General features: G+C 39.4%; 1 protein-coding gene across 1 annotated transcript in view; it reads right to left on the reverse strand.

Annotated features, from left to right (window-relative positions):
• The window catches only part of TMEM63B (transmembrane protein 63B), a 102223-nt gene that overhangs the window by 16025 nt on the left and 63437 nt on the right, over window positions 1-22761 (reverse strand). The window contains exons 3-15 of the mRNA XM_042464190.1: window positions 21780-21863; window positions 17296-17330; window positions 11548-11638; window positions 9787-9824; window positions 9036-9178; window positions 7594-7645; window positions 7279-7387; window positions 5715-5785; window positions 4767-4847; window positions 3925-4048; window positions 2834-2967; window positions 2036-2173; window positions 1566-1719 (exon numbers count right to left, since the gene is read on the reverse strand). Coding sequence (XP_042320124.1) covers window positions 1566-1719; window positions 2036-2173; window positions 2834-2967; window positions 3925-4048; window positions 4767-4847; window positions 5715-5785; window positions 7279-7387; window positions 7594-7645; window positions 9036-9178; window positions 9787-9824; window positions 11548-11638; window positions 17296-17330; window positions 21780-21863 — 1254 coding nt within the window. The remainder of the gene's footprint in view (window positions 1-1565; window positions 1720-2035; window positions 2174-2833; window positions 2968-3924; window positions 4049-4766; window positions 4848-5714; window positions 5786-7278; window positions 7388-7593; window positions 7646-9035; window positions 9179-9786; window positions 9825-11547; window positions 11639-17295; window positions 17331-21779; window positions 21864-22761) is intronic.

The following is a 22761-nucleotide window of genomic DNA, read 5'->3' on the forward strand; positions in this document are numbered from 1 at the left end:
AGACCCAGCAAATGCAAATGAAAACCACCCAGGGTGAGGAGGGTTTCCCAGCAGAAAATGGATCATTAATTACAGAGACACCCTGAGGCCTTGCCATTCAACAACAGGACAATACACAGATTAACATGGAAATTGCTTTCTCTCAACCAACAGTATATATACCCCACTCTCTTCCATGCCAGCATTCACTGAAGATGCCAGCCACAGCTGCTGGCAAAACGTCAGGAATAAACTCTTCTAGAACACGGCCTCATAGCCCGAAAAACCCACAAAAAACTGAACAAATTATTTGTTTGAGGTAATTTGAGATAAACATGTAAGAACCCAAACCACCAAGCATTCAATGGAATGAACTCAAGAAAATATCTCACTAGGGCTTTCTCCAAGCAGAATTCATATCCACATAACAATCTTTTTGGGTATAAAAGGCTGGAATGGAACATACCCAGAAATTTCTGTAGCACACTGGCTTAGGTCCCCTTTCATTATATGAAATCAGAAATTTAGGGGGCAATGAAACACATAACCCAAGCTTCATACTCAAGTGTGAGGTTCCTTCTGAAGAGTTCATCTCTATCTCTGTCCATATAGGAACATACATATTTTCTGATTATTTAGTTGGTCAGCCAATTGGTCCAACTAAGTCTAGTGGCAGCTGCCAGGACAGTGTTCCTTAATTTTTTTTTTAAAAAAAACTTCAGGCTCCCTTTCAAAGATTATCCCATTTTCTTGAGACCTCCAACCCACCATAATAAATATATAGATATCTTTGAACACAAATGCATGCATAGTTTGCTTCTGCCTGAAAACAAAAGATGCATTTGTGAGAGTTTATTTATCCCAACAACAGATTTCCTGGATCTGTAAAAAAGATCCCCTAAAACTAAGCACGAGAAAACACAATTGGAATAGAACTGCAGCTTTTGTCCATAACAATTTCAGTGTGGATCAATGAGGACACCTGAAGGGGCACCTCTCCTTATATATAGTCCAGCTCAAGGACTGCAGCCTAGTGATGAGTTTGTTCAAATCTATACAGGTACATGAAATTAAACTGTTTTAACTCTAGCAATTTAAAATGGTTTAATATACTTTTAGATTGTTTAAATTGTTATTTGCTGTTTTAAATTTTTAAATGGTTTTAAATTGATTTTATTTGTATAACACCTTGAGATTGTATGATAGGATGGAATACAAATATTTAAATAAATAAACACATCTAATTGATAACTGAATGGTAATATCATTTGTTAAGTATGGATGTAAATATACCCTTTTAACTATAATTGGTTTTGCTAAAATTGTATAAATAATTTTTATTTTACTTTTTCCATACAGAATGAAACAAACTGAATTTAAAAGTAGTGGTTTCAAAATCTGACCACTATTTATTTGCAATATGTCTTTTTCTGTTCCCTTCTCCCTGCATGTGACTTCAAAACCAAGGAGAGACTGAGCTTAATCTACTGAATGAGGGAGGTAAAGAATAATTTTCCAGAGGCTATTCCTATTCTTATCCATGGGCACAAAAGGGGGAAAGGAAGATACTCTTTTCAAGGTCTTACATTCAGGTACTCAACAGGCTTGGTGACATTGAACTTGTCCATAGTGGTGATGATGATGGCAGGAGTGGTGAGAAAGAAGAGCAGGATGAAGAGCACCACATTGATGATCAGGCAGCGGAACCACCAGATAAAGCCACGGATGGACAGATGTTCCCTGAAGGAGAAACAAATTAAAGAATCCAACTCAAGTGTGGTAGAGGCTGATCCTATTTCTGGCAATACTGAATGGAAAATTCTAGGGAATCCAGGCCTGTATGTGGTTGAATTCCTTAAAAAAAAAAAACAACCACTGCTCAATCTGCTGTCCTATACCGTATCACTAAGCAAACCAATGGACTAACCCAATATTCTCAGAGAAGAATCTCTTACTTTGGTATCACATATATCACTAGACTCCTCTGTGCAGCATGAGGCCTAAATACAGATATACTTTTTCAGAGCAATGATTCATGGTATTATTTCAAATTTACCAGTAAATGTTCTGAGGATCAGGTGCATATGAAACCGTCCAATTGGAGACATGGAGAGACTCACTGCAGGATGAAGCTCGGGGTTCTCCACGGCATTTGCAGCCCTGACATTTGCACACATTGAAATCTTTCAGTATTCTGAGAAGGAGATAAACAAATGTGGGAAGAGATCAGTGTTTCCTTAAGGGGGCCAGAATGTTGGCCCACCTAGGTATCTTACTAGCCACAACTACAACTCTTTTTGAAGAAGATAAAAGAAAGAAAATAAAAGAGAGAGGGAGACAGTGCAGACAAAGGGATTTAGACAACTGTGAACAGTCTACAAATAGTGGATAGAAAAGTGCCATCAGGGACATAGCCAAGGGGGAGGGTTCTTGGAGTCCGGACCCCCCCTTCCGTTAGATAAAATGAATGGTGCGTGCTGCCGCGCCACTGCACCCAAGCCCTATTATAATGGTGGCACTTAGTCTGGACCCCCCCCCTTCCCAAAATCCTGGCTACGTCCCTGGTGTCATCTCTAGATGGTGACTAGAAAAAGAAAAACCAGCCAGTTTAATTGGTAGTAGGTCTACCAATGGCTATTATCCACAATCACAAAATAAGAGGCAACAGAACACAGCAGATGATCACCATTCCTTGCTTGTTTGTGAATTTCCGAGAGACACCAGGCTGACTACTGCTGGATTAGATAGGCTTTGATCTGATCCAACAGGGCTATCAATTTCTTTTTGTATTCTCTCTCCCTCCCTGCCAGCTAAACTAAACTATGCTTTTTCTCCCTGAGGCCGCTATACTTACATGGCTGTAATGGCTTCATTATGGAACGTGACAAAGGCCATGCCCAATGGCTTCTCGTTCACCTTTTCTTTTTCCTTCTTATAGTCCTCTTTCAACTTTTCCTCCAGTTTAGTGTAGTACTCTATGGCCTCCACCTAGACAAGCACACACAAAGTCATAGTATGGATCCTGTAGCCCATAGTCACATCAAACAGTGAGTATCAAGTGTTGTTAGCCCAGTCTATAGTAGTACCACAACTGTTCAGAACCTAGGGCACCCAGAAAATGGGAACCAACTCTTATAATCTGGACCAGTTATTACCTGTTTTGGTTTCATTAACTACTGCGTGCTACAGAACTAACACATGGAATGTGTCCTGCTTAAGGCTTATTTTTTTGGTGATGGACAAGTATTCTCCTCCAGTCTTGTCTAACCCATAGAGTTATTGTGAGTATATAATGAGGCAAGTGGATATTGAGATGGGAATCATGCAGCCCTCCAGATATTGTTGGACTGCAGGTCCCATCAGCTATAGCCAGTATAGCTAACAGTAAGAGATAATGAGACTAGCAGCCCAACATCTGGAGGGCTGCATATTCCCCATCCTTGCATTGGAAGGTGTGATAGAACAATAAAGGACCATTGTGATTATTCAGGCATATACAATGGGCCCTTGGTATCTGCTTGGATTTGGTACCAGGACCCTCTGTGGATACAAAAATCCATTGCTCAAGTCCCATTATATACAGTGGCACAGTAAAATGATGTCCCTTATATAAAATGGCAAAATCAAGGTTTGCTTTTTTTTTTTTTTTAATATTCTCAAGCCTTGGATGGTTGAATCCATTGATGCAGAATCTGTGGTAATGGAGGGCTGACTGTATATTAGATTATATAGATTGCGCAGTACAGAAGCAGAAACTACATGCAATACTTAATTTTTTTTGAGGTAAGTGCCAGCAGAGGCACGAGTATAGGTTACCAGAGATACCCTTCTTTATATGTATGAACCACCAAGATCCCAAGAGCAGTGCAATCAGTCCTGAGAATGGACCTCCAACTTCCAGAATCTCCCTAGCCCTATGCTACAACTGGTCACCCTACTCTGTACCTCTTCACATCCTTTGATTGCACAACAGCAGAGATGGCCACAGGGCTTGGGGTTGATCATGGATGAGATGTTCTCCTTGGTCTGCAAGTTGGTAAAATAGATTTTCCCACGCTCTGCCTTTTTTCTAAAAGCAGAACAATGGAGGAGGAGAAGAGAAAGGTGAGAAAACACAATGGAAATTTAGTCAATCAATGTTTATGTAAATTCCATTGATTTAATAAGTCTTCTCATCTGGGACTAACAATTACAGTGAACCAACAACATTAATCTTTTGTTCTGTCACAGAGTTTCTACAATGCCTGGGAAAGCAGTTAACCCCCTACTGACACAGTAATCCAGTCTTGGTTGTGATTTCTAATGTTAACCTCTAGCAAGTTAGGAAAGCAACAATTTGGTTCTAACCTTATGTATATATTCATTATTGGTCCCTTTTGACTTGCACCCATCATCTTAAGAGGCCTTGAGCAAGTCAATCCACCACAGAGCTTTGCCAACAATCCTCAGTTCTGCTTAATGTTGTTGCAGTCTTGGGCTCACCGTAACAACCTCAGCTAATGCTGACCCATTGCTTACTGGAGACTTCTCCACTTCTAGGCTAATACATATTTTATACTGTTTTTATCCTGATGTTCTCCACCGTTATCCCAGCTGTGCTGTCATCCTCTATATTCACATCCCTCCAGTACTAGAATTTACTATCAAAGATGCTGGAACTGGTTGTACAGTAGTTTTATGGGGCATATGCAGCCTTGTAACAGACTAACCACCATATTTTCCCAATCCCACCTCTCTTCACTTGCATCATGCAAGAGCCCCCACCCTGTATAAGTGCCAGTCTGTACCTCTCCGCATCAAGGAACATCAGCCTGGCCACATCATAGCAAGGACGTGCCTCCAGCACTGTGCAATTGGCATAGGCTTCCCTGAATCACAAAAGAGATGAAGGAGGCTAGTTAGAATTATGGGGATTATCAAAACCTCCAAGATATTGCTTGGGTTCCTAATCAAGGGCAGATCTGATACTTTGGGCCTTGGAAAGGAAGGCATCTGCTATTCTTGCCTTCAGAAAGTTCCCCATTACAAGTTGAAAAGAAGAATGTCTTTTGTAAGGAAAAAACCAACTATGGTGATATCTCTCTCTCTTGCATTGCCCACAGGGTACCTTGCACAGCCACCCCACTATTATGTCCCCCCAAAAAGAATTCTAACCTTTTTTTGCCCCCAAATTACCCTAACAGCCTCTAGAGAATTGGGGGCAATTTTGCCACCTTTTAAACCCTCTCTGGACCACTTTAGCCCCAGAAGAGGCCTTTTCCCCAACAGGACATGACCTGATAGTCAGCTTCTGGGTTATAATGTCTGGGGGAGGATGTCCCTAAATTGTTTCCCATATTCCTTAAAGGGCATTTTGTGGCAATTTTTTAGAGTTCAAAAATGACTCTGGGGTGGCCACAGAAACGGTTCTAGGAGGTTGCATGTAGTCTTTGGGCTACATTTTACCCCCTCCATCTAAGATAGCCCCTTACTGCTGGGACAGGGAAGCTCTGGCCTCCTAAATTTTTGTTAGGCTACAACTACCACAATCCTTACCCACTGGCCATAATGATAATGATAATACTGATAATGATAATACTGATTGGGGCTGATGGGAGCTGGGAGTCCAACAATATTTGGAGAACCCCAGATTTCACATTTGCTTTACTGGTTTGGACCAAGGCACATCAATGGAAAAAACTAGCCAAGAATTTTTTCACTGATAGAAGGAAAGAAACCCAGGCAGTAAGACTCACTCAAAATGCTTCTTGATCTTCTCAGGTTCAGCATACTTTGAAATGCCATTGATGAATAGGGTTCGCTTCACCTAGAACAGAAAAGAGGCAAGGAATAAATCAATGTGGCCTCAGATCTCACTTCCAACTAGTCTGCAGCTACATCAAAGGTGTAGGCTCAGACTAGGTAGCTGTGGGGAAAGATGTCTCACTGCTGGAGACAGAAGAAACATAGGCCTGAGAGTGAGACACCAGGCAATTCTTCTGGATTCAAATACTTTTGCTTTGAGGGAGTGAGGGTCTCTTCCTAGAATAAAATACTTTGGACAAAGTGGGTATGGAGACTGCCTGTTTAGAGAGAGTCAATATGCCTGCCTAATCTTTCACTTGGAGGTCCTGTTCAGAGTGAGATACAAGGCAGGCAGCTTCTCTCAGTATTTGCTGCAACATAACAGAAGAGCCAACTGGGCTTTAACCACTGTGGTTCTTCACTTCAATAGGGGGATTTTTCCTGGGGTTGTGTGGGGGCTACATGACTTGGTTCTGCTCCATTGCCTGAAGAAACAGATTCACCCCAGTTCATAGAAGGTCCAGCCCAGAGCACGAGTATGTATGATTTAAATATTCTCTCACTATTTTCATTCTCCCTCTGCTTCTTCACACCCCTTTTCTTGTTGTCTTCCCTGTAATTTTTTTTTACAGATTGTAAACTCCTGGAAGCAGATAATTGTTCTTAGGATGACAATGAGAGTGTGTGCTTTGGAACTGTGTCAGATCTTGCAACTTCAAAGACATATTTTCTCATATAACAAGGTAATAATAAATTTTTGAAAGATTACAAGAAAGGCCAAAACAACATATAACCAAGTGGTTAAAAGCAATCAAATCTGTTAGAAAAGGTGAGAAAGAATGTTTGAAAGACTAGCATTTTTAAAGTCAGCTAACAGATACCACAAATGCAAAAAGGGCTAAAAAGCCACCTTGTCATGCTGAAACTTGCACAACAGCAGGAGATGTATTATTTACTTAGTAAAATATTTGAGAAGGCACTTAAGACGGATCTCTTCCGGCAGGCCTATCCACCCTATCTGTTATAAGAGAGTTAGAAATACTCTACCTCTGTTTGTAATGATGTGTATTTTAAATGATGATTTAGTCAATAAATTGTATTGGTAATGGTTATATTGTTTTATTGATTGTATTTTATATGATATTATAGTTTTAATCTTGTAATTGTTTTTATTGTTGTAATCCCACCTCGATCTGCAGGGAGAAGAGACAAATATAAACAATAACAATAACAATAACAATTATTATTATTGTTGTTGTTGTTGTTGTTGTTGTCGTCATCTAGGAAAGTGCCTTGTTTTGCTCTGGTTGTCATCCTGGTCAGGCAGGGGGATAGATAAGCAATGATTAGCTGTATGACAGAAAGGAAGGAGACTGAGATCTAAATCCAATTGACCATCCTAAGGGCTGAACAGTAAGTCAACTCTTATGTAAATCCCTCAGATTTGATGGATCTACTGTTATGGGGACTAGAAACTGGATTTAAGCCAGGAAAGCATAAGTGGTTTACACTTACCAAGTCATCCTCCTTATAGCGCATCTTAGAGGTGTGGCGGCGCATGCTGTATACCGTCAACAACAGGTACAAGAAGGCAAAAGATGTGTGCAGCCATAAGAGATTATTCCTGTCAGAAGTTAAGGACAACAGCTGGTACTGAGTTCTATTTGAATATTATCTGCTGTTTCATCTTGGACTAGCCCCATTTGGTCAGGTGCCAATCAAATACTTTCCAGATAATATTTATTATTATATTATTATTATGATCTTTTATTCAATAACAATAATTTCTTCTTCTTCTTTTCTTAAAAAAGCACCTAATATCATACTTACCCTGAATTTAAGTTGGCAATAGTTGTTCTACCAAAACTGTAGGGGTTATTCTCTGATAAGGCAAAGAAAGAGAGAAAGAAAAACAAATCAGATGCAACCTATTGCAAATACAGGTAGTTCAAATTATTTATTTAAAACATATTTATCTGCTTTTATCATACAGACTCAAAATTAGTTAAAATAAATAGTGTATCACAAGGCAAAATGGCAGATATCTACTATTACAAATTACGGGATATTTTGAAATGCTCAAAATGCTCAGTCTTTCCTAATTTAATGACTTATTTTTTGATCTTGGGTCTATTTTCCTCCAGAAATTCAGGTTCTGTGTTTGACAATTTCACCTGAGTATCTCATGGCTTATTGGAATGGACTAACACCAGAAAAAACCTCACTGACATTACTAAATGCTTCAGGAGCATGATGGAAGATATTTTAAATACATCTTCCTTCAAATGCCGAGTAAGTACTAGAGCTGTTTTGCAGTGGCCAACAACTACTATATGCAAGACACCTGCTAGTTAAGATGTACTTGACTAACTGGCTGAAAAGAAGGGAGGACCTTTTGACCATTGAGCAGAGACTATATCTCCCTTACTCCTGTAATTCAGCTCTGTTAGCATCCAAGTTTTCTTAAAAGTACTGGTTTGGAACAAAAGAAAGGATAAGAGCCCTGCCAAATCAGACCAAAACTACCTAGTCCAGCTGCCTTCCATCAATCTGCCTAATCCTCCTTTATACATGTCAGAACTGAAGGCCACCATGACAATTCAATGCCATAGTGGTGAAGAGCAAGAGGCATGTGAGAACCAATCGGTATTTCTCAAAACTAGTTATACTTTCTTGATTTGTAATTTTTTCCAAAAATGTTGCTGGGTTCCAACCAGACAGCCATGCACTCCCACTCCACATCCCCTTCCTTCCTGATTTTATTAGGGTATTTCCTTAAATATTTTTTCTCACTTGGGCAATCCTTGGGTTTCTCCCAACCTTACTGAAATGTCTCTGTTGAGCATGGCTAGTTTTCTTCAGTCTATATAAAGACTGGCCCCTGAAGAAGTGAGTGTGAATAATACATATGTTTTCTCTTCATGCTCACCATTTCCTTTTAACACCTGACAAACAATATGAGGTATATATTGAACAGCTTTCAGTCTCTTTGGGCTCCTTGGAATTTTTCCAATTCTTCTCCAGAAGAACCAGTAAGAAAATTGACCAACATACATAAGCACACCTAATCATGTCTGATTTTAGAAGCAAGGCCCAGTCTGGTTAGTACTTGGATGGGAAACTGATAGGGAATACCAGGGTTCTTCAAGTAGGATTAGGGAAGACTCCTGCCTGAAATCCCGGTGAGCTGCGGCCAGTCAGAGTTGACAATACTGGAACAATATTTTCACTCAGTATAAGCTTCCCATATCCCTCAAATGCTATCTACTTACCTAGCAGGTCCCCTGAGAAGTTCACAGGCAACACAATGCCTACGGAGAGGACACCCACGGCAACCAGCAGTCCTATGATGTGCCGTTGGAAAGAGAGGTAATGGACTGCATCAGCCCCACATTTATCTCGGATCTCATCATCCCTGGAATCAGAAATTGAAAAGTGATGAGGTGCTGGTGGGTTTGGGGAATTACAACTCAAATTGAGTCAAGGTGTCAGAAAAATAAAGGGCATGCTACTAAGTAAAAGGAGTTTCCATATTTGATTTGTGTACATTCTGGCATGGGCAATTAACCTATCTTTTTGCAATCTGTCACCAAAGGTAATTTCTTTGGTACAGTAGGATGGGTAGAACAAATATCTTCAGATGTTGCACTGCAAAACACATCAGCCTTAGCTGGCAACATCAATGGTAAGGGATGATGAGAACTGCAGTCTAACAACATCTGAGATGTTAAATGTTCCCTTTCCTTGTCACTGGACTGACAGTGGAGATGCTGCACCTTCTGAATATGGAAGAAAAGAGTAAAGCCTGGTGCTTTAACCTACTAACATACAGTGAAATTTGTTTAAGCAGTTTGCATTATTAGACTTCTTAAAATTTCATACATTAGGAATACAATATCTTTGCTGTTTAAGAAATATTATTTACACAATTATTATTTACAAAATGTTTAGGCTTCATATATCTTTTGGTGACATTTAAAAATCAAAGTGGAGGCTCATCTGTACTGTGATAGGTTAACTTACTTTATCCTGAAGATAGCGGTCAACCACGAGCAGAAGCCCTGTTCAGAAACAAAATGTGTCCAGGTTAATCAGAATTTTCTTCATTGTCCCTCGTTCTTTTCTCCCCCCCCCTTTTTTTTTTTTTTTTTGCTAACCCTACTAGTCTGCACTACTGAAATAACAGGAAGCTTTCACAAGTACATTGCATATAACAATTTTTTTTCTATGTCTCCCACTGCTGCAGTGACTAAGGAGGGCATTTCTCCTCTGGATGCCTGCCTTGGGTCGCTAATGGGCTGGATGAGGGAAAACAAATTCAAGCTGAATCCAGAGAAAACGGAGGTACTTGCAATAGATACCCCAAGTCCGGGGAAGGAGTTTTGTCAACTAATCCTGGATGGGGTCACACCTCTTCTAAAGGACGAAGCTCGCAGTTTGGGAGTACTCCTGGATTCATCTCTACAGCTGTCATCTCAAATAGATGCAATGGCCAGGAGTGCTTGGTACCAACTTCGGTTGATACACCAACTGCGTCCCTACCTGGACCAAAAGGACCTTGAAGCAGTAGAACTTGCACTGATAAACTCTCGTCTAAATTTCTGTAATGCGCTCTACATGGGGCTACCTCTGTACCAAGTTCGGAAGTTTCAATTGGTTCAAAACGCGGCAGCCAGATCAGTCACCGGAACACCTAGGTTGGCCCATATAACACCTGTGTTAAAAACTCATCACTAGCTGCCGATTAGCTTCCGGGCGCAGTACAAAGTGTTGGTTATTACCTTTATAGCCCTTCATGGCTTGGGCCCGTGTTACTTGAGGGAATGCCTGTCCCTACACAATCTGCCCCACACTTTCAGAACATCTGGGAAGAATCTATTAGAATACCATAAGTCCAGGTTAATGTCAACTTCCCATAGATTGTTTACGGCCGCAGCCCCCAAACTATGAAACAGCCTACCGGAAGAGATCTGCCTTATCACCACCTTAGATGCCTTTAAGAAGGCACTTAAGACGGATCTCTTCTGGTGGGCTTATCCATCCAACCTTTTATAGGAAATGTTTAAGACAAAATGCTTCACTTCTGGTTATGATGTATGTTTTCTAAATGTTTTAGATGTTTTAGCTATTTTATGGAATTAATAATGTCAGTGTTTTATTGATTGTATTTTATATCTTTACTGTGTTAATTTGTTGATGTAATCCTGCCTTGATCCACAGGGAGAGGCGTGAAAATACAAATAATAATAATAATAATAATAATAATAATAATAATTACTACAACTCTTTCCAAAACAATGTTAAAATGCAGTAATATAACACTGTTATCATGCAAAATCAAGGCTAATAGAAGTTGTTCTAAAATTAGTATTTTTTAAAATTACAAATTACTAGTGCCCAGAGGTCTGGAAGGGCCCAATTATGTTGCATATATTTTTGTCCTTCTTGGCAGCATCATTATTTGTCAACTGTTTTTGACATCCATTGTAGAATTTCAAAGAGAATGGTGATGATATACCAAATTTGCCTGAGTAAATATTTTTAGTTGTTCCGCCAGGGGCTCAAAACTGCCATCAGGTGGACCAGGAAAGGAAGCTAGACTCCTTGGGAGTTGCTTCTCCATTTGCCAAGTGTTGGCCATAATATTTTCTTATTCTGGGTCACAGTTGTGTTAGCTAAACCCTGTTAAGTAGAATCACCATCCCTTCTCTTTCCAGCCTATAAATAAAGGACTCCACATGTGGCACTGTTGTAAAAATTTGGATTCCTTCTGCTGCCACTCACATTGTCTCTTTGGTCGAAGTCCACAGAGCTGGAGACAGAAGTGAGGCGCTCGTAGCGATCATGGCTGTCAGAATGTAGGGCAGACGCCACACTGGAATTACAACAGAAATTATCATTAACTAGAGGCTCAGAAGAATATGAGAATCCAGAGGCACAGAGTAGTTGACACAAGTCAGTTTGCTCCAACTGAGATGAAGAGAAAAATGTCCAGAAAGCCCAGAGGAAAAAAAGGCAAGAGAGAAAAGCCATTAGCAGAGACTGCCCCTCTCTTTCCCTTCACTTTGATTCAGTGCAGCCCTATCTATCATAGAGCCAAGCTGTTGGAACCTATCAAAGCAGATGGAAGCTTAGATTCAGTCACTGATGTCTGTGATGCTTGTTGGGAACTACATTGTGAGCAGGGTGGCATACAGTTGGCACCAAAACTTGGAAAAATTGGAAGGTTTTGGACTACAACTCCCAGGACCCCCCACCCCTTAATATATATATATATTAAGAATATATCTTAACAGCCATGAGGGCTAGAATTTTTTTTAAGTTTAAATATTTTCTTTTTATGTTCTTGGTACTTTTGTTCAGATACACCCACACACCAATAAGAAAATATCACATTCTGCCTCAGCCACCCCTGCAGATCTTTGGCACACACATGTGCCTTCAAACATATTTTAGCAGGATTAAAAACTCATTGGGGTTTTTAAAAAATCAAAATATTTTCAGAAAGTTAACCGTTGATATTCTTATGTTCAGAGGTTTATATATCTGTACAAATAAACTTTTATCTGCAGTTCTGCAGACCTATTGTATGTCTATGGCCCTTTTCATGAATGACAATATCTTGCATTGAAATTAGCTGTGTAACAGCTGGCTGTCCAATCCAGGTGTGTGTATGACAGAAAAAGATTTCCATTTCAGGATTTAGCTATTTTCTGGAGTAAACGCTGCTTATGAAGTAGCTCCTAGTGACCTTGACAAACTACCATCTCTCAGCCTACTATATTTTGCAAATTTGATGTCAAGTTAAAGAAATACAAAATTTGTTAAGCACTTTTACAGTGTGAAAAATAAATAACAGTTTAAAATGAGTATAAATAAATAATTTATGACAAAGAGAAAAAGAGGGGCTTCCATTCACCAGACTGCTTTGCCACTACAAGGCTACATCAGTGATGTTATTGGTATCACCAATGTGCCGCATGCCTTGGATAAAAGAGATCCAGGAAATCCGTCACCTACTCCGCAGCCAAACTTGCATGTGCAGAGCAAGAAAATACAGGAAGAAAAAGATAAGAAAGATTAAGCCTGTTTTAACAGAATGAAGAAGAGTGATGTGAATTAATAACAGAGAAGTTGTGAGGGTCTGCACTTTCCTTCTTGTGACAACCAGGAGGCTTCCTATTATTATGAGAAGACAACACATGCACACACAAACATACAGAAAGAGAGCAATTTAAAAAACCCCACCTCCCACAAGTGCATGAGAAAGACACATTGAACTCAGTAGTTTTTGTCATTATTGTCATATTGCTGTCACTTCTTGCCGAGCTGTTTTAACTGATGTTATTCCGGTTAAATGTTTTTATTGTTATTGTTATTATTTTGTATTGATGGGAGGTAGGATAGAAGGGTGGGGGTTTTCAGGGACTGTTTCATTATTTTTTTTCCTGTGACTTTGTATTTGAAACTTTCCTTGCTGTTACCCGCCTCGATCCTCAAACGGGAGAGGCGGGATACAAATAAATATTTTATTATTATTAACTCAGGGATGCAGACTAGTACAGAATGCCAACTTAATGATATGGGTTAAGGAAATGAAAATGTGAATGTAAAGATATGTATAAAGAAAATAAAACAGAATTTTGAATGGTAAACCTTTCAGCTGACTGGAAGGCTGTAATATCACTGATGAGGATGTTTATTTCATATTTGTAAGAATTTCTGGGTTGGAAATTTAGTTTGCAATTCTTCTGGATGATGCAGTTGATGAACATCAAACTTGTAACTCAAATAGTATATTTATAGTTTTTTGTGGGTTTTTCGGGCTATGTGGCCATGTTCTAGAAGTTTCTTCCTGACGTATCGCCAGCAACTGTGGCTGGCAAAAAGAGCCAATATGACTGGCCACCATGGAAAGTTTTCTAGGCCTCAGAATGACCATTCTGTATACAGTTAACTGCTTATGTGTTCATTCATTTATTTGTTTGCATTGCAATGTTTGTGTACATGCCTTCAAGTCAGCTGTCGACTTATGGCAACCCGGTGAATTTCATAGGGTTTTCTTAGGCAAGGAATACTCAGAGGTGGGTTTTGCCAGTTTCTTCCTCTGAAACATTGCCTACAGCACCTAGTATTCATAGGCGGTCTTGCAGGGCTGACCCTGCTTAGCTTCCAAGATCAATATGTTGTTGTGTGCTTTCAAGTTGCTTCAGACTTATGGAAATCCTAAGGCACACTGGATCTGTCATGGGGTATCTGGGGCTGAGAGTATGTGACTCATTTAAGGTCACCTCATGGGTTTTCTTGGCTGAGTGGGAAAACTGTAGACTGGCATCCTTGTTATTCTTCCATAGGCAGATGAATCATGGGCAAAAGGTCCATAATGACGTGCTGTATTTTCTACATTTTTAAATGTTTTTAATGGGCATAGTTTTGATTGTCTATAATTCTATTGATAAATTTAATTATATTTTAACTTTTGTATGGTGTGTGCTGTTCTCTGTTTTAACTTTTGTATGCCACCTTGAGCCCAAGGGCTGTTGACTAGGTGAGATATCAAATAAATAAATTTTCTGGAAGGTTCTGTATAGTCCATGTCTCACAAACTAGCCTTTTCACAGTATAAGGCTTGACTGTAACTGTATTAGTCCAAGAATTGAAGATGGACAAATCACTAATTGAAAGAGATTCTGATGTTTTTTAACAGCAGGGATGCTTAAACAAGTGTGTACATATCTGTCATTATTGGGATAGGACAACTGACTAAATATCTTCTCTCATGCAGCTCCTAAAGGCACAGGAGACCCTGTTTTCCTGGACATTTGGACTTTTGCAGGAGACAAGCTATGGACAGTTCAACACTGAGGACTGGAATATTTATGGACTACAACTTCCAGTATCCTCAGGCTGAAAGATTTTTGGAATGCAAACCAAAAATGTAACTCTTCTGGTTCATAACTTTATCATAATGTACTTTTACTGGAGCTGCCTTTGAGGATGATTCAGGCTAGAAAAGCAAAATTGCTGACTAGAGTACCATATAGACAACAGAAAACACTGGTCTTAAAGGAATTGTGCTTCCAAGTCTTAAAGGAATCGTGCCTACAAGTCAAGGGCGATAATGAATTTGTTCTAGGTTTCCATCCAGATTTTAAAGGAGTTAGCTAAAGTGTATTTTGGGGATAATGTTCTGCACCATATATATGGTTTGTTCATTGGGGGGCATCTACTTTCCACCAATTGCATGTCATTAAGAATATACACGTAAAAATATTTATGTATCATTGTGAAGAATAAGTGCTTAAATTTCTTACAGGTTGAACATTTTGTGCCAAACACACGCACACACACATCAAGGACTGGTTAATATAAAGCAATATTTTTCAACAAGTCTGTCTTCAGAAAACTCATTTCATATTGACTTGTCTGCTGTGAAAGTGTGACACACTGCAGACAATTCTGGGAATATGTATTTTAAGGCATCTGCTCAGTTAATCTGAGTTGCTGCCCAGCTTTGCTGTTCTTAATGAAACAATTACACGCTCCAACTTATATCCAACCATTTTTTACTGGTGTCTACAGGGGAAGTCATTAACAGTAGTCAAGTTGAGAAGATATCTCTGGATCTACCAAACAGAGCTCTCTTGTCCAGCTAGCATTGGGTACCAAAAACAATGTAGAATAGGCTACCAGTGGCTGCTAAGCATTGAAGGAATTCTCTCACTTTGGGGACTGTCATGGTCAAGATATGGTGTCGTCATGATTAACTGTCGTGTTTGAGCAATATGTGTGTGTGGTAATATAGGATGACAGTATATGCTATCCTGTTGGTGATGCTGGGAAATGTAAAGACTGTGCATCATTCACAGTCTGGATAAGAGCAGATGTGTGAGGAGGAAGTGTGAGCTGCAAACTACCAAGGTCATTCCTGTGGGAAGCTGTAGATTAGTATTGGGGGAAAGAAGGAAGGGTAACATCTGGGAAGACAGTATGTTTTGAGCTGCTGTCAAATGGGATGAAGGCTTTTGTAATAGCTGAACTGTTTGGACTCTAAGTATACTGTATAACTGGAAAAGCCTTTTAGTCCTGATAGCAACTATTTACTGTGACCCATTCTGGTTGCTTTTCCATTTGCCTGCTACACATACTTGTGTTTCCCACAGAAAAAACATAAAAAGTGGACAGAAAGCACAGGTGATGAAGTTTCCAGAGGTAGATACATACATAAATTTATTATCTGTACTTCACATGCTGGCTCTGGGAAATACCAGTATAACATCACTGAACACACTAACTTTCTAAAATGTGGAGCTACCCAGTAGTTTCTGTGGGTATTCACTGGGAGATTTAGGGGTATGTGACATTAGGAGAGGGAGACAGCTGTTGGTAACATGTCCGTAAAAACCCATGTAGCCAGAAAAATAAATAAAATATATAGTAGAGTTTTCATAAGAAACTGGAAGTTACTGGATGATGCTTGTTAATATAGAGCTTGTATTTCAGATGTTTTGCCAAAAAGCCTATCTAGTTCAGCATCCTGTTTCCAGCAGTCCAGTCAGATGCTGGTGGAAAGCACAAAAACAAGGCATGATGGCAACCACTAGCTAATATACAGAGGTACATGGCCTCTGGAACTGGAGATCAGGACATCCTTTGGGACTGGTAGCCATTGCTAGTTTTGCCATCCATGAGTGTCTCTAATTGCCATTCAAAGCCTTCCAAATTGGTAGCCATCACTACAGCTTGTTTCAGTGAATTCTACAGGTTAACTATATTCTATGTGAATACCTTCCTCCTGTCTGTCTTGATTTTCCCACCATTCATCTTCAGTAGATGACTCTGTGTTCTATGGTTATGAGGGTGGAGAAAGATTTCTTGAATCTAGAAGTGAATTTCACAGTTTTATTATGTGCTGCTGAAGAGGTATTTCCACTTGTGCATCCTGAATCTCCATTTCAAAGCTAGAAAACATTTTGTGAGTAAAAGATACTCCCTGAGATCAAACTACAAAGGTCATTCTCCAATTATGCTATTGATAATACAGGCCAAGCTGTTAAAGCAACGTGGATCATTTTTTACTTTGTTTGAGAGTATGGAATTGAGTTGAAACAACCAGAAGTCGGAGAAGATCTCAGCAGCTGCAATGATTGCTATCATCATCTCACAAACCCTGCCTACTATTTCTGTGCTGCACCTGCTTGCCCCTTGCAAATTCACCACAACTTCCACCAGATGTTGGGTGCTGCACAATGGTTAAATGGATGAACTGTCTTAACAACATGTTTGTCTCCGCAGCTTGTATCTTCTCCCTGTTTAGTAACCTTTTCTCCCCATCTCCACATTAGAGTGACATGAGAAGCATCAGAGAGCAAGTGATCAAAATGAACACACACACACCACACATGTACAATATCAAAGTCCTCTTCTCCAAAAATGAAGATTAGTTTAGAAGCAGAGAAGAATACTACAAAAGCAGTAGCAAGAAAGAGAACTGAGAAAGAGGGGAAGCACCCGGAAAAACCCACAACGTACTATTCCCGTTCCTCTCGCTCCTGCTGCCAACGCCGCTGCCTGGGGACAGAAGGAAAAATAATGAAGAAAATAAAAATAAAGGGAAAGGTATAAACGAACTGGAACATTCAGTGAGGTGCCAGGATTCTCCTTGCCCCTGAGTGATATTTCCTGGGGATGAAATTTTCCAAAAAATTTGACCTGGGGAAGAAAATACACTATTGCAGCTCATCAATGATCTCACATTGGAAGCAGCTGAGCATTGGACTTCTTTCACTTTACCATTTAGAGATCTTCCTGATCTCTCAGTTATCTGTCCTACAGTCATATCCAGAGCTTGGAAAAAATACTTTGGGACTCAGCTTCCCAAAACATATAATTATCCTACTGAAACAGCTTCAGTGGCTACTGATTTGTTTCCAGGCACAATTCAAAATAGTGGCTATGACCTATAAAGCCCTATACAGCTTGTATCCAGACCATCTGAAAGATCTTATCTCTCAATATAAGTTCACTTGAGTTTAAGATTTTACCCCACCACCATGGTAAGCAAATCTGTTGAGACACAGGAGAGAGCCTTCTCAGTGTCTACTCCCAGACTGTGGAATGTCCTTCCCAAGAGAGCCCAGTTGGCCCTCTCTTCTTGTGTTCTACTGACAGGCAAGGAAGACCTTTGTGTTCACCCAGGCTTTTGAATGTTTACTGTCTAGTGGAGGAGATTTTCTAACTAAGATGTGTTGTCTTTGTATTTTTATATTTACTAGTATATTTTAACTGCCTTTAAAAAAATTGTTTTAAATTACAGTTTCCTTTATCCAAAATTCTTGGGATCAGAAGTGTTTTGGTTTTTGAGTTTTGGAATATTTGCATATACATAATGAGATATCTTTGAGAAGGGATCCAAGTCTAAACATGGAATTCACTTGTTTCATATACGCCTTATAGACATTGCCTGAAAGTAACTTTATACATGATATTTTTTAATAATTTTGTGTATGAAACAAAATTTGTATATATTGAACCACCAGAAAGTAAAGGTATCACTACCTCATTCATCCATGTGGATGATTTTGGAGTATCGTATTTCAGATTTTGGAATTCCAGATAAAGAATACTCAAACTTGTAATGCTTTTAAAAAGGTTGCTTAATTGCTTTTTAAACGTTTTATACCATCCATTGTTAACCGTATTTTGATTTAACGCAGTTGTTAGGCACTTTAGGTCCTATATTGGAAGAAAGACACGATATAAATTACTCAATTTAATAAATTAACTTCTAGAACTATTCCCATAGTCTACATGGTCATTGTTGTTATCTGTTGGCAAGCTGATTTTATCTTATGGTAATCCTATGAATGAGACACCCTTGAGATCCATGGTATTGTTTCAAATTTACTTGCAGCAGAGCTCAGAAAGGCCACTAGCTATGCTGGCTGAGGAATTCTGGGATTAAGTCAAAAAAGAAACTTTTTCAAGCTCTGTTCTTGTCATATTTGATTTACAAACTTTTCCAGACAAAACTAAATGTAAAATGAGTGTACCTTTCTCTGCATAAACATTATTCACATCCAGTATGAGGATTAGGCAACTGCAGATGAAAACCATAACTGCAAAAACACACTAGCTGACATTCTGGAATGGCTCCTTCAAGAAAACTGACATTCCTAAAGAAGTGAGGCTTCTATACATCTTTGGCATCTTCTCATATTCTTTTGTTGTATTTGCTCTGTGAAACTTGTTTGGTTGTTTTTCTTTTCTTATCTATGTGCATTTAAAAAAGTTATATACTGCTGCTTCATGGCAAAGAGTGATCCCAGCTTGGTATAAAAATATTATAAAAACTATACAGCACATCAATTAAGAAAGAATCATTTTTTTAAAGCATAAAACATCAAACAAAACACACCAAATTTTATTACATCTAAAGAACATGTGAAGAGCCAATTATTCTCTAGATACTGTTGGACAACAACTCCCATCAGGCTTAGCTGCCTGTCCAATGGCTGTAAATGATGGGAGCTGTAGTTCAACAATCCCTGGAGAACAACAGTTTCTTCATCCTTTGTTTAAGGGCAGCAACATTTTTGAAGTTGAAAGTGCAAGGCTGATTAATTCTTGTATTGGACACCCACTCAGTATCTTTGGCATTCTACCTTTAGTTCATGGAGAAAGGTAATAAAAACAGAGTGGCTGCCATTTTACAGTATTGTGGTAGGACTTGCACAGTTCAAGTTCAGATCTTTAACTGTCCATCCTTATTACTTGTCTGCTCATGGTGAAAGCCTTACAAAGTGATAGGCTCTCCTCCATCAGAGTTGTTTAAGCAGAGACAGGATAGCCATCCTATCATAGACACTGTAGCAGCAGATTGTATTGGCAGCGTTGAGATGACCTTTGCAGTCCTTGTAAACTCCACAATTCTACTTCAAACCACAGGTCTATCCTCTGCTCTCTATTGTTGGCTTGCACTGATGTGTAGGGGCCAATAGTTACAGAAGCCCTTTCTTTTTTCTTTTCTTTTTTTAAAAATATTTTTTCTTTTTTCTTCAGTTACAGGAGGTTATAATTAATCATTCTTTCAAGCAAGCTCTTTTTCTTATACCAATGTTCTAACTTAAGACATCCTGCTGCTCCCAAACCATCAAATGTTGCCAGCTTTTACTTCAGCAGATTGAAAATTGTAATGCCCATATAAATGAAAGCTGCAGCATCTGAAAGCACAGCAGGTTGCTCTGCTCCAAACTGACTGGGAAATGAATGTCAGTAAAATCAAAGATTTGACTTTCTCAGCAAGCTATTTTGCAGGCTAAGAAAACAGCTCTGCATAGTGTGTAATATACCCCCCCTCCACTGATCCCTATCATTTGTTAGCAGTCTCTGTCTCTTTGGGGCTGTAAATTGCCAGGCTTCTGGTAATCCTTAATAATCTACATGTCTCTGATATCCAACTGACATCAGAATTGTATTTGGAAAACTGGGGGAAGGCCTTCATCATGGCTACACCCAAACTTAGTAATCTTATCTCTAATTTTCACCTCCATTTGTGACTTGAAACACCTCTCAACAAACATTTGGCTGAGAATTTTATTGCTTCTCTGATTGATGTGTTTTAACTGTGGCTCTTTCATAAGCATGTTATTTACATTTATATTTACTGATGCCATTTAAAAACATAATTGTTGTTTAATGTGATATGTTTTTTATTTATTGTTTTAACACCAGCTTGAGCTGTTGGTGGAAAGGTGGGACAGATATATACAACAGTAACAACAAATGACTTGTAAAAAAAGTTTGCACATGGAATGCTCTTCTTTAGGGTCTCAGGCAGACACCAATGGCTTCTTTCAGGATATTCCATTCCATTCCATTCCATTCTATTGCATGCTTCCTGTCCCCCGTTTTCTCTCCTACTGACAGCAAATATTTTATGGTCAGTAGGTATATACAGTTCTCAGTGGGTGTTTTTTGAAGGGGAAGAGGTGCAGTGGTTCTCCCTTGAGTTTTTTCCTTTTCTAAGGATTTTAAAAAAATATTTTCACAAGTCTTTTCATAGATGATGATATCTATAACTGTTGCATAGATGATGCTGTTGGCTAGCACTTGGACAATAATTTAACTAACTGTGTGTGTGTGTAGTGAGTCCACTTCCTTTTATAACATAGTCCCTGACAATCAAGTGCCCTGGATAGCTGCTTATTAAGGCAGTTCTTTATGATTCACCTTTCATGCTGGACCTCCTAGTATTGTAGGAGAAAAGGCATAATAGTGGCAACAAATATGCCTTGAGATCCCAGTTGCTATCCAAAGAACTTAACAGCTAATTTTACGTATTATTATTATCATCATCATTTATACGTGCCCTTTTCCCAAAGCCAAGATTCATGCTGCATGCTGTACTGAATGGGGAGTCTATGGAGTTTATTGCACGGGGCACTTACCGCTGCCCAAACATTGCTGAAGTGTTACCCAAATGTTTCAGAAGCACTGGAGGTGGGATCATCTGACTCGCTTCAGAGGCTTCCCGCTTTCCTTCTGTCGCAGAAGTATTCGCGGTAAAGCCTCAGAAAAGCCATTTTTATTAATGAAAGATCCCATTAATAAAAATGGATTTTCTGAGGCTTCCCTGCAAACACTTCCACGACAGATGGAAAGTGGGAAGCCTCTATGATGTTTTGGAAGCACGACAGATGACCTCACCTTCAGCGCTTCTGAAACATTTGGGTAATACTTCAGCAACGTTTGGGCAGTGGTAATTGCCATGTGTGGTAAACTCCAAGCAGAGGGGCCATGCTGGTTGGGAAATTCTGGGAGCTGAAATCCAAAACACTAACTTTATCAGATCTGGGACCAATGGCAGCTTTAGAAAGCATAACTGTTCTGAAACCAGGAGGTCTTTCAACAATTTTGTGGTATTTGGCAAAGGGGGCTGCTGAACTAACTTTACCTCAGTGGTATTGGAGTCAAGAGGCTGTTTCTGTACTGTTGTAATACAAAGAGAGTTTTACTTGCCTGTCAGCATCAGTCACCAATGCCAGACGCCCATAATCCCAGGCCACTTTACGTAAAATGGAAAAAACAAACAGTAGTGCCTGCAGAAAGGCAAATAAGGAAATGTAAGGCAAAGTTCTCCTAATTGGCTATCTCCCGCCCTGTTCATGTATAATTGTAATGCACCCAATAATATATAACAATCAGGAAAGTTGACTTACTGCACATCAGAAAGCAGAACTGAAGCATTAGAAAGATCACATTCTCCAAATTCATCATAAAATAACATTAGGTTAAAAAAAAACCCACACACATTCTATCCTTAAGATTTTCAGCACTTAACATAGAATGCATATGAAAGCACCTAGAAAGGGGGGGGGCGCACAGACATTCAAAATAAAAGCTCCCAATTGTGCCTTCCAATCCTGAAAGGGACATCAGGCTACTGAGAGGCATGGTTCTAAGCTATATTGTAGTCCTTAGTGGCAAAAAATTGAGTGGTTGTGGAAGAAAAAGAGGTTTTCCTTTAAGACTTCTTGTTAAGACAGACATGGGAATCACATGGCCCTACAGACATTGTTGGACTGGAACTCACAGCATTTCTCACCACTGACTATGTTGTTTAGGGTTGTTGGGTGTTGAAATCCAATTATAGCTGCAGGGCCACATGATACCTAACAGTGTATTAAGGCCTTAATTCAATTGCTAGTTACAACTAGAGTATACTCACTGAATCAACAGAAACTTCAGAACTTGGTATGTCAATACAGTGTGCCCTTTATTTTACATGGGGGATTCGACCCCATTAATCTAAATGGGATGTGCTGCCCCTTGCGCCCCTGCAGGCTTTAAGTGTATGCTGAAAGCCGCGTATAGTGCATCCGCGTATGACGCGGGCACACTGTATTCATGTTTTCCCATTAATTCAGAGGGTCTGATATAATTGGTACTAGGAACTGGATTTAGGGTTATGCTTTCCAGCATCTGCAGTTCAAAGCC

This window comes from Sceloporus undulatus, chromosome 1, assembly GCF_019175285.1.
Source record: "Sceloporus undulatus isolate JIND9_A2432 ecotype Alabama chromosome 1, SceUnd_v1.1, whole genome shotgun sequence".
In the NCBI taxonomy this organism is placed as follows: domain Eukaryota; kingdom Metazoa; phylum Chordata; class Lepidosauria; order Squamata; family Phrynosomatidae; genus Sceloporus; species Sceloporus undulatus.